Here is a 13354-nt window from a genome sequence, read left to right on the forward strand (position 1 = left end):
CTTCAGAGGTGGAAGAGTCAGGTATTTAGGCATGCTCCAGCGTCAACACCTGAATGCTGCGCTATCAGTCCACCCCTGCTTTACATCAGCGCTTGCTGCAGCTCGAGTTTCTGGGTGTTCTCCGTCTGCCCGGTCCGGCTCTCCCTACGCCACCTCGGACAGCTCCCGCCGCCCCTGCACCGCCCAGCCCGCCTCCCCGGGCGGCACCAAGGCTCCTTCCTCCTGGTGTCTGCGGTGTACAGCGTAAGGACCACGTACATACCTGAAGAGGAGAAGGATGGAGGAAGGTAACAGCAGAGCACAAAAGTGTTTATCGCTGCCTCACGCTGAGACTGCACTGGCACACCCCTGATGAACAAAGGACATCTACCATTCACAGTCTCCCGTGCCATTAGCTTCCTCCTTCTTTATCAATCTCAATATTGCATTTCTCACATTTCTGCATGAATACCTGAACAATTTGAGAGTCCCACACATATGCTGTTGAGAAAATCCCAATGGCAAGTCACAGACAGGGTCAGAGGTATCTGAAATTCTGAATCTGTTTAGGAAGTGACAGACACTTTATTTAGTGATTAAAAAAACAGTACTTGTAACCTGCAAATTTAGATGAACTAAATCTCTCAGAATAATCTTTCCCAGTCACAAAGCTTAAAAAAATTATTAAAAATTGCAACTTCCTTGTGTATAGTTTCTGAGAACATAAAACAATCTTGGCTCTAGTATAGCTTGCTACTGCAACTCAGTGCCTTGGACTATATATACACAAATCACCTACACTTTAATTTCCACGATAAGAAAAAGTGAAGAACTGCACAGTATTACAGACTATCAGGCTATGACACAGGGACTAATGAGCAAGTATTTACACACAATCAGCCTTTTACTTTCATGACTGGTTTGTCTGCATTGCAGCAGTGACCTTTTGGTGACAAAGTGATGACAAAAAAGAAATACTCTAGGAGAAACCCATGAGGTGTGACTTAATAGACTCCGTATGCAATTGCCCTTTGGACATCTGTTTCAGGGTGAGTAACTTCCAGTGATATTTCTGGCTTATTTTGTCTGATTGTATAATCTGGAAACAATGTAACTTTCTATATAAAGGGCACAATAAGCACTTGAAGCAAGATGACTTTTATACTGATTTTGTTAGCTCAGTTGCTTTGGGCTCAGTAAGGCCAGCATAATAAAAAGGTGTGAGATACACCTCCTTTTGCAGGTATTTGTGTGAGGCTGCTACTCTCCTGGTTACACATCTCTCCACATCAGCTTGGTGGCCTAAAGTTGATTCTCTTCTAAGGTGAGATAAATAACCACTTGACCCTCAAATTTTGTTTTCTTTGAATATGCATTCAAGTGTTTCCACCCAAAATACATGATACTCAAGATATTTTGTGTTCAGATTTTAAATTATACCTCCATCCACACACACACACTAAGAAAGAAATTCTGGTATTTTTGAAAACAGAAAGAAGAGGCAAAATGTTGAATGCTTAAGACATAGCATAAAATAATTACTCTTGAAGGAAGAAGTATTCGGAGTTCTGAGAGGTTTCTGTCTGCTTCTGTCTCTTTTCAGAGACACACACCAATAATCAGGAAAAATTCAGCTTAGTAAGGATACTAGCAAAGATAAGCATATTCCAGTTGGATGCTGAACACTGCTCTGACAATGATGAAAAAAAAATCCCAATTCCTTATGATAGTGTAGGAATGTCAGGTATTTTGCATTACAGCTGGACAGCTTTCACAGCATATTTTCATTTCACAGCTTGATGCATTTATGACTTCCATACATTCCTGAAAAGCCCATTTTCTTCTTTCAAAATGATGTGCCACTCTTCTGCTCATAAATGCTAAATTGTTCTCCCAAACTAATTAGATTAACAAACCTCAGAACAATTTCCCAGGGTATATTAAAATATGAATATGCAAATTTAATGATGAGGGATTTGTGGACTCTAGGTATATTACAAACTTTCCTCAAACTGTAGTAAAACAGTAATATAACATTTAACTTCACCTTTACAAGTGTTTCACTGCTCTTCTTGTGTACCTTACTTCACCTTTGAGAAATACTGGAAATGCTGCAGATACACAGTTCCTTGCAAAAGGTAATTTGGTTCAAGGCTCACAGAACTTCTAGGAAGGCTCTCTTTGACAGTACTATAGAGCTCCCCTGAGTTATGGACTGTTAATTACAGTGTAGCAGGCAGAGAAGTCGAAGGACACAGCAGGTGTTGGGAGTCTATTCTCTCACTGGGAATTCCTAGTAAGTATTAGGGGAATTGGGGTCAGTTGTCCCCACAGCTCCTGCATTGTCATACTTTGTGGCTCTCAGAGAAATTTGATTTTAGAATGGTGCGCCTATAGTACCACATCATACTCTTCAATTCCAACTACAGTCACTGAAGATACTGAGGGGGGAATATACCACTTCTGTAAATTGGAAGTAAGTATGTCAACTCTTGAAAGAGTACCTAACAGGAGAATGTGAAAAAGCAGTTGTACACAACGCAAACACAGACACATAAACACACTCCTCCAGTTCTACAGTCACATTTCCAAAGCAAGGCCCTTAGCACCAGGTATGAAAAACTCACAAAAATCTTTCCTTTTTGAACGAGGTGAGAAAAATCCAAAAATCTTTCAAATACTGAATGCATTGAGAAAAACACGCATATGTAAGCACAGTTCTGATAACAGCTTATAAATAACTGGGTGGAATCCCAAAATAATAACTCTCTTCTGAACAAATTTGCACCAAAATAGGCATGGTCCAGCCAAAGTTCAACTTAGCAGAAAAGTCACCTCAAGGACATCGAGACAGCAAGTTAAGAAAGTGTTTTTAGCACCACTTCTCCACAGGAGAAACAATGTAAACGAGGCACTCCAAATTAAAACCAGGAGAAAATTAAGGTGCGCAAATAGGGCCGAAATTATGCCCTATGGAAAAGCCTCTTCAGCTAAGTAATTCGATGCATTTTCTCTGCCCTCTTTGACCACTTATCCTTAGTAAGATGGCGTTCAACTCGTTTCCCCTTCGAAAACTTGTTGACGTACAGGGAAGAAATCCTGCTATCTCTGCAATGATGGCCTTGAAAATCTCTCTGAAAGCCGGGTGGCACTGCCAGAGGTTTCACCCCCGAAAACCCCTCCAAAAGCTGGGCGGCACTGTCAAACTCTTCCAGTCGCACCGTTCGCCTGGGCCACCAGAAGCCCCGCAAAGCCACCTCCACCGCTCTCCGGCCTTGCAGCCTGTCTCGGCGGGGCTGCCACCGGCAGACCAGCAGCAGGCAGGGGCCGCGTCCCCCCAAGAGCTGCAGACGCCGCCCGGGGTAGAGCCCGCCTTGCGGACCGCAGCACGGAGAGCTCACAGCGCCCAGAGCTCACAGCGCCCGCGCGCCTTCTCCACAGGGCGGTCTCAGCCCGCCGATCACCGACCTTTGCCACACTGGAGGCGCGCAGGGGCCGGCCCGGCCAGGAGGGCCCCGGGCCCCCCACCGCCGACCCGACCGCCCGGGGCTGCGAGCACCGCGTCCCCCGCGCCCAGCCCCGCTCTCGCCCGGCCGCTGCGGCACCGAGACACTGCTCTCCGCGGCCGCGGCGATGCCCGCCTTTCGGGTGGGTCGTTGGCGTGGCCCCGCGCCTCCCAGCCCAGCCCAGCCCAGCCCTGCGGCCGCGCAGCACCCCTCGCCCCGCCGGGGACTCCGGACGGGCGCCGCGCCACCCTTGATCCCGGCAAGGCCGTACCGTGCCGGCAAGGCCGGGCGGGGGGCGGCGGCGCCGCGCTCCCTTCTTGCCCCCGTGCTCACCCGCCAGCACTGCGGCCACCGTGCTCAGCAGCAGCCAGTTCTTCCTCACGGCGCTCGGGCAGAACAATCCCTTCTTGATCGCCTTCGCCATGGCGGGGCTCGGCGGGGCTGGGGCGGTGCGCGCCGCGCGGAGCTGAGCCGAGCCAAGCCGATCCGGGACGAGCCGAGCCGAGCCGATCCGGGACGAGCCGAGCCGAGCCGAGCCGGGACGAGCCGAGCCGAGCCGAGCCGAGCCGAGCCGAACCGAACCGAACCGGGCCGCCTGCGTGCGCTCCGCGGGGCTGCGCGCTTACCGCGGGGAGGCGGAGACGTTGCGCTTCACCTGGCAACCGGAGAGCCCGGCCCCCTCACTCGGCCGGCCCACCTGCCGGCCAGCGCACCCAGCCCCTGCTGGGAGCCCTGGAGGCGGAGGGACGCTAATGCCTGGTAAGGTTTCCCCCGGGGATTTGACCCTGATAGGCTTAAGCGAAGAACCGTTTATTTCTTGTGCAGTTCACTGGCAATGGCCTTCTTCTTCCTCCCCACCATAAGCTTGATTAAAGTATACATAATATTTGGACCCGATTCCCTGTGCAGCTGTGGTTTTCAGTATGTCTATAAACGTGTCGGTTTTGATTGTCAAACCCGAAGCTCAATGGTAAGTGTGAAAAAGAAACAGCCAAGCCTAACCAAAATCTGCCATTGTCTTGCTGGATGACATGATGCAGAGAGCAGAATGTAAGTTTAATTTATCTCATTTAATTTCACTTGATGTCATCCATTTCAGAACATACACTAGTGAGGTTTCCCTAATTTCTTTCTATAATAACTGAGTGAGTAAGACCTGAAGGAAATCAGCAGAAACTGCATTTGAAACCTTGTCACTTTAGCTCTTCACATGAATCTAGCTGTTTTGTGTGACATCTTGGAGAAAGAGACAAGTATGTACCTTGATGAGGCAGGTAAGAGCACTGAAATCCACCTGGATGAGAAGCAAGAGCTGTCATCAGTGTCAAGTGTTAAAACTCGGACTTAGCTGCATAAATTAATATAGAGACACCTAAAATTGTCCATATTTTTCAGATGGATAGAATGACTGAAGTGATTTGTTTGCATTTGTCATCAGGAGAATTTAATTTAAAAAATAAGAGGAAGCCTAGTGGTGGAAGGGAAGCAGATGAGTAAGTATCATATTAGTTTAATTAAGTCATTAAAGGTTTCAGACCACTTAAAAGGAAGGCTGGCATAATACCACATTACGAGATACAGCAAAGCAAAACAAAAATAATGAATGCAAAGAAATGGTAAGAAACACCATGACTATGCCTAGACTGTGGTATGGAAATGTCACAACATATGAGTGGTGCTAATGAAATACAAGAAGAAAAAGGCACAGGCATACCTTCTGCGGAAGGGCTCTGACTTTGGATCTCATTGCCACAGGGTCAGGTTTTTTTCCCTCTCATATCTACCTGGAGTCTCAGATATTGCTTTCAGTAAGTCAAATGTCTGATCTGCCCTAGGAGGTGGTGAATTGATGCCTCTAGACAGTAAAAACAAAATGACTTGCAAGGCATCTTCAGAATTTAGGCCTTCTTTTAATTTTCTCTCTATTCACCTTCTCACGTACCCCTTCTTATAACTTAATCTGCTTCTCTTTTGAGCTGTTTTGGTGAGCTAGGGGAAATTATTCCAATTCAGTTCCTGAAGACTAGCTCAAATAAGATTAGAATTTACTTTCTTCTCTATGCAATTTGCGCGTTTCTCTTGATCCTAAAGTATTAAGTATCCTTTTTTTCACATTAAGTATTTCATAGTACCTTCTTGGTAGATCTAGAATTACCTGCAGCATTCTTAGGACAGAAAAATGCCCTTCTGCAGGTATAAAACAATGTGATTGTAAGTGATATATTTCTTCCTGGAGCTTGCAGTACCTTAAAGGAGTTGCACAACCTTAGAAAAAACATAATACAATTATGCTTTACAACTCGTGAAGGCTAGAGACAGATCTTATTTTTGTGCTCTGCAACAGCAAAACAATATACGTGGAATAGTATTGAAGACCTCTATATACCTTTTGTTTCCTGTAACAGTGCAATGTTCTATTCTTTTCTGCTAGTGTTTTGTCCCTAAAAATATTTAGGCTGGTGAAATAGGGATTTTTTTTTAACATTCTGATGAGCAAGCTGTTTTAAATTTCATTTTCCTATTATAGAATGATGGGCATTGGCTTTGATCCTGGAATTAGAGTCAAGCTGGCAGTTTCTGTAAAGGGAGCTATAAATTGAAAAACCCAACATCACAAAAAAAGTCTCCTAGTAAAATGGAAAAGAAATGTAGCCCAACTCCATGGATCGTTTTTGAAATGTTAAAATTATTCTAAAAGTTAATTCATCTATTAAAAAGGAGTAAAAGACATAATACTTTGTGAGACTGACTGCTTGTACACCTAGTAAGTGCAGCTACTGAGCAAAGATAAATCTAAACTCTATTTAAAACATTTTAGACTTTGATTTTGAGACATCCTGGAATCGTTATGAAATTAATAGAATGGATTTGTGAAAAGATGCCAACACACTTTTTCTGTGAAGATGATAAGAATATATTCTGTAACTATATTGATCATTGTTACAAAGTGGTCAGAGTAGATAATGCTTAAGACTGCATGAAAAAATATTTTTTTTGTGTTTAGTTTTTTTCTTTTTTTAATATTAATGAAACATACAGAGGAATCAGTCTTGAAAATGTGAACACCATCCTGGGAGACAATGACTTCCATAGACCATGTTTGTTTTTTATTTTTTATTTTCCTGAAAACTAAAGTAATTCAGATTACTTTGTTGCAGAATTAGGAGCGTACCTAAATAACCATTCTATTGACAAGAATTATTACCACATGGTGACCCGATACTTTCACAGCCCTGTCTCAACAATAACTCCCAATCTGTAGAACTGTATTAACTACATTTGAAGTTAATTACTTAAGACCAGGCTAGGAATATTTTCAACATTTTGGGGCATGCGAGTATTTTGTGCTGGGAGATGCAGAGCAGTCCTACTAGAGCATGTACAGTACATTGCAGTGCAGTGTAGCAAGTGGAAGCTTGCTCTTTAGTACATCTTGAAAAAAAAATCTTCAGTGATTCTAGTTAAGACAGGAAAAGTCACTTCCATTTTACTTATTTATACCTTCAACTTTATCTGCCTATGTTAGCTTATTAATATCATTTGTGTAAATTTTGGTGACAGTTGATTTTTTCCTTAGAAAACTAATGAAGTGCCTTTTTCCCATAGTTTATGGTGAGTATAGAAAATAAACTGCATCAAAAGGGAATTAATGAAATTTTTAGTATTGTATTTTTAAAATTGCTTTGATTAAAACAGCAGTATTTAAAAATATTTCAAAAAAATGTGTGCTAATAATCTACATAAAATACAAGTAGAATAATTGAGGGTTTTGCTTTTTTTTTTAATATGAGGCCAGTCCACCAGATAGGAACTTTGCAATAGTTTTTAAATAACATAAAGCCATGAATACATACAACATTTGAAAACAAACTGATCAGTTCCTGTCTAATATCTCTTGTCTTAAGGAGAAAATAATCCAATAAAAATTGTAGCATTTTTACATTCAGTGAAGCAGAACGGCATGTGGAAGAAAATGAACGAATCTGTTTCTTATATCTGTAAGTACTTTAGTGTTACCAAGCACCCAAAATAACAGTTTTTCCTTATAGCCTGGAACATGTGCTTCATGACATCTGACCTCAAAGTTTAAGTTCCGTATATGCTATATAATATAGCATATGTGATAAGAAAAAATGTATGTTCCTCCACTGAGTTTTACTTGACAGATGCACTGATTGTCCTCCAGGGCAGAGCTGATAGGGTGCTGATTTTATATCTGGCCATGATACTGGTTTAATAGCAGTAATGCCTTTTCTTTCAGAGATGCTGTTTAATGCATTGTAGATTTAAACTAACAGAACCTTTAATGTTGTATTTAATTAACCCAACCCTCTCTTATAGTTTTAAATTCATATATATTTTTATTTCAGTAGCTGATTCTGAATGCACAGAGAGATCCATCTTAGCTACTTAGAATATCCACAACATTACCAGTACGTGCTTAATCTTCTGTTCGCACGTGCTTTTCTACTCACCCTAAGACACTCTAAACCTTATCAAATTAGTAATTCTTCATGTTTTCTTCAACTAAGACTTTTTAGAATTGTTCAATTATGGGTTAAGATACATTAATAGTAGATAAAAAATCTGGATTTAGTCTAAAATTGACAAAGACAGAACATTGGGAGTTTTTGTTAGGGTCTTGGTTCTTTGTTTACTTGTTTTGGGAGGGTGTCAGTGGGTGTTGGGGTTTAATTTAGTTTAGTTTTGGTTTTTTTCGTAATTAAATTAAATCCTGTGCCAGATCAATGAGATTTTTATCTTTGTTGGAGTCATTGGGACCACATCTGGGAAAAAGACAACAGCCGCAGATGGGATTTTTGCTTGCTAGCTTATAGCCCTCTAATACTGGATAGTTTTTTCCTTCCAAAACCCAGTTTTGTTCCATCTCAACTGGATGTTATTTTATCAGCCATTTTTCACTGCTGGTATCAAAACTCATCTGTGTCAAACTAACATAAAAAAAATAAAGATGAAAACATACTAGAATTACTTGATAATGGTTTACTTGTTATGCTTTTAAAACCTTGAATGTGGAACCCTACTTTCATGATCACGTCTGCTTGGGTTTTTTTAATTGTATTCTTTGCCCTAGTAAAGATACTGTGTATATTGTCACTTATTTTAATGAAATTTGGAAGATGTTGTGTCCATGTCTTACTTGGAGAAATTTCTATCAGTGAGAAATGGTTTGATTGTTTTTTCTTGTTTCAAGTAGTGTAAATATTTCATGATATCCTTGTGCATTTTCCTTGCTGCAGACATTTTATGTTGTAAGAAGGTAGGCAAGCAGAGTAGGAAGGTAGCATCAAATGTATTTCACAGATCAAGATTTAACTGGTAGTTACGTACTATTCACAGAAGGCTGAGTGAAAGCCAAGCTCTGAAAATCACCACAAGAAAATAAATTTTACAAAGTCCAAAATTTCTCATTTGCCTAGAAAGTATGATGGCATATCTGTGAAGATCATGAACTAGCATCTGTGTAAATCCAGGTGCATACTATGGTAATGATTTTAAAAATGTTTCTTCATTTTCTTAAAGATTCAGCCACTTAGGAGTCCATGAAAAACCTAGACCAACATGATTGCAAACAGTTTTTCTTCTTAATTTCTCAAAATGGGTAAGTGTGAACAACAAGGATAAGTATGAAAAACACATATTTCTCACAACACCTTTCTTTAGCCTCATGTGAGAAGGAGTTCTTGTAGTAATAAAAAATGAATTAAATTTGCATGGAGACTAAAAATGTCTAAGTTTCTGCAAAGCATTTAAAAATGTCTGTCAGAATATAAGCATGGCAGGGATGAGGTTTCTGTGGAAGGATGATGCCTTCATGGGCAAAATTTTATTCAGTAACCAACTTTTAGATCTTAGTAGAGAAGATAAATACATCTACTGTCTGGAGTGGAGGCTTACCTTTTCACTTCTGGTTTCTGTAATATCTTCCCACCTGCTTACGCAGAAATCAACACTGCTGAAGGCAAATGACCAAAAGGAATTTGAATTAGACCTGATATACACTTCCAAGGTTTTTGAGCTGTGGATCAGGCATTATTGTTTTCAGATGTGACTTAGTATTGGGTGTTGCACAGGAAGGAAGGTATTTAATATTGCTCTTTAGCACACCAATATCAACAAGACAATTCCACCTCAGAACAAGAATTACTTCACAGCAGCACCAGCATGTGACCTCTAGGACTATGTGAAAAGACTCGATCCTTACAGTAGTGGCAATCATGTCTTATCTTGAAAAATCTTGAAAAATTAAGAGGTGAAACTATGTTGAACAAATACCATTTTATTAGCATAATAATATTTGTTCCCCAAATGAAGATGGTTATATTTGCTTGCCATATTGGAGTAGCATTGTTTAACCATACTACACAAAGAGCATATGTATTAATACAAGGTGATGGTGAAGAAAGCAAAAATTACAGGATAATATTCTACTGCTGCTCCAGCAACTCTGCAAGATGCCTCATTATGTGATATAACATACAAGTAGCCACACTAATATGTATGTAATTATAAAATTATTGATTCTAGCAGGCAGTTGCTCTTTACCAGTCTTCACAAATGACATAAATTAAATTGAAGGGCACTGTTCACCCACACTCCATTTGGAGATTTATTTTGATGAAGATGTAATGAAGCAGAACGTTTTCTTGATAGAAGATAATCATAGCAAATGACAAAATTATTTTGGAAGTCAAATCTATTGGTAGCAGATTGAAATGGATGAGTGGGTGAACACTAATTTAGAAGATGTTCAGCAAGTTTGAGGTAATATGTTAACTTAGATAGCTGGAGATCTGAAGAGTGAAGTTGAAAAAGACATTCAGAATTATTGCTGTGCAACTCAAAAATGAATTATAGGCATATGATCTGACCTTCTGGGATATTTCAAGAGCTTTAAAATTCTCAGTGTCCTTGGCATCCTTTCTAGGCAGAGCTAAACAATCATTGTATTCCAAATCTGTTCTGAGAAATTTATCACAAGATTTCAAGAGCTTTAACATAGTCTGTATCTAAGCCTCAGCTTTTTTATTTGCCTGCACAAGGTAGAATAAAAACATCCAATTGTGATCTAGGATACTACTCCAAAAGAATATGAAAAAATGGTGGAAAAATATGACGGTAATGCACTATATAAATGGTTTGAGGAAAGAAATAATCTTTTAAATATTTTAAAATCTCATTATATCTGATACTTAGCCTTCTTTCCAGTATTTGAAGGGAGCGTACAAGAATGATGGAGACAGACATTTTACAAGAGCATGTAGTGACAGGACAAGGGAGAATGGCTTCAAACTTCAAGAGAGTAGGTTTATATTAGATATCAGGATTCTTTATTGTGAGGGTGGGAAGACAGTGGCAGGTTGTTTGTCTAGAGAAATGGTTGATGTCATATCCCTTGAGGTGTTCAAGACCAGGCTGGATGAAGTTCTGAGTGATCTGGCCCACTGGAAGGTTTCCCTGTCCACGACAGGGGAATCAGAATTAGGTAATCTTTAAGCTCCCTGCCAAGCACAACCATTCCATGATTCTAAATCTAGTCTCTTTGACCATTTGCTCTTGTCATTTCACCATATGCCCTTGTAAAAATTGTAGATCTCTTTTAGGTGCTGTAAGTCTGCTAGAAGGTCTTCCTTGAGCCTTTTCCAAGCTGGAAAACTCAAACTGTCTCAGCACATCTTCATAAAAATGGTGGTCCAGCCCTCTAGTCACCACTGTGGCCATTCACTCGAACAGGTCCATGTCCTTCTTATATTGGGGATCCCAGAGCTGGATCCAGTACTATAGGCTGGGTCTCACAAGAGTGGAATAGATGAGCAGAATTACCTCCCTCAATCTGCTGGCCACACTTCTTGTGGTGCAGCTGGGACATGGCTGGCTTTCTGGGCTGCAAGCACACATTGCTATGTCATGTCAGTCTTATCAAACAACAGCCCTTGTCCTCAGGACAGCTTTCCACTCATTCATTACTCAGCCGGTATCCATGTTCGAGATGACCCAACACAGAGGTAGGCCTTTTTATCTGACCCTTGTTCAACTTCCAGAGTTTTGCACAGGCTCACCTCTCCAGCCTGTCCTCTGGACAGCATCCCTGTATTGTGGGTACGTTGGCCACCCACAGACTGGTGTCCTCAGCAGACTTGCTGAGGGTGCTTCTACTGTCCCCATCACTGTCATGGATACTGTGTAGCACTGGTCCTCTGGGGAATGCCACTCATCACTGGTCTCCACTTGGACATCAAGCTGTTTCCACAACCCTCTGAATGCTACCATCCAGCCAATTCCTTATCCACATAGTGTTCCATCCACCAAATTTGTGTCTCTCAAGTTTAGAGACTAGGATGTCATGTGGGACAGTGTCAACTGTATTGCACAAGTCCAGGTAAATGATGTCAGTTGTTCCTCCTTCATCCACCAACATTATAATCCTGTCATAGAAGGCCTCCAAATTTGTCAGGCAAAATTTGCCCTTAGTGAAGCCATGCTGGCTGTCACCAATCACCCCCCTGTACCTCCATTCCAGGAGGATATGCTACATGACCTTGCCAGGCACTGAGATGAGACTGATGGGCCTGTAGTTTCCTGGGTCTTCCCTATTTCCCTTTTTAAAAATGGGGATTGTATTTCTGCTTTACCAGCCAGTGGATTGCCACAAGTTCTCAAATATGATGGATATCTTAGCCACTTTCTCCATCAATTTCCTCAGGATCTGCAGGTGTATCTCATCAGGTTTATCTCAAAATACACTTGACCTTGGAGCATTCATTCCGTGTATCCTTTCTCCATGCTGTGAAACTTCTTCTAAGAGACAGAATTTCTTCAAGAGCTGGGGGAGGAAAGCTGTCGAAGGGTACATTAACCCAGGAAGAGCAGGGTGAACACCACTGGTCACCATATCTCCACAAATATAGATGAAGTGCTGGCTGACAAATTATAGCCCTCCCTGAATTGCAATAAAATGTATGCCAAAATTGTAAGGTGTTAGAAAATGCCCATGATTTGGAGGCAATATTATTTTGAGACTTGAATCTTGGCTTTGGGCTTTGGTTGAAGCTGCACTGGAAGTCATAGGCCAAATTTTCATGGTTGTAGGAAGGCCTTAGACAGCCAAGCATTTGTCTCAGTGCATTAACTGCAGAAAAACCTGCTAAGAACAAGGAGGGAAAATGAAAGCAGTGTAGTGCAGAGGAGTCAGGTGAATGCTCAGTCAGTGTGGTAAGTAAATCTCATACACAGCTGTTAGTATACAAGAGACAATATTTTAGTGTAAATTATGCAAGCAGTTTGTACAGTTATATGGTCATTATTTCAATATATCATGTAGGGGATGCTGTTGAAAGTAGTTCTTAGGAGATATGACATTTACTGTCATTCTCAGTGTCTTCTTTTCTGCTTTTGACTAATTTTGTCATATTTATGCCTTTCATTGCTTCATTTTGTTCTGGTTTAAAGCCCAGGTGAAAGATCAAACCCATTGCAACTGTCCCCTTTCCCCCTGCCCTGTCTGATAATGGGAGATTATAAATTGGAATCACACCTTACTGAAAAAAAATCACAAAAATATTAATAAAAAAGAGTATACAAGAGGGAGAGAGAGAAGGAGAGAGTTTTACCCACGAAAGGGTATTCACCACCAAACATCCTCCTGGGCAGCAATCAGCATGATCTCTAAACACAGGCAAAATAGAGACCATCACCACATGGCGCCCAGCAAAACAGTGGCAGCATGCCAGGGAGGCTGCTGTGGCTCAACCTCCTCCTCTCCAGCCCAGAAACAATGGAAAACAGGGACAAAACAAAACTTGGAAAACTACTTTTTCCAAATAAGGAGCAGTGATGCAGAGGTGCTC

The 13354-nt window shown here is 41.2% G+C and overlaps 1 protein-coding gene across 1 annotated transcript in view; it reads right to left on the reverse strand.

The window, feature by feature from the left end:
- SLC1A1 (solute carrier family 1 member 1) overlaps nucleotides 1-3909 on the reverse strand; it is a 49845-nt gene extending 45936 nt beyond the window's left edge. Inside the window, exon 1 of the mRNA XM_062512593.1 lies at nucleotides 3819-3909. Coding sequence (XP_062368577.1) covers nucleotides 3819-3909 — 91 coding nt within the window. The remainder of the gene's footprint in view (nucleotides 1-3818) is intronic.
- Nucleotides 3910-13354: the final 9445 nt, after the last annotated feature.

This window comes from Cinclus cinclus, chromosome Z (assembly GCF_963662255.1).
Source record: "Cinclus cinclus chromosome Z, bCinCin1.1, whole genome shotgun sequence".
NCBI classification, from domain to species: Eukaryota; Metazoa; Chordata; class Aves; order Passeriformes; family Cinclidae; genus Cinclus; species Cinclus cinclus.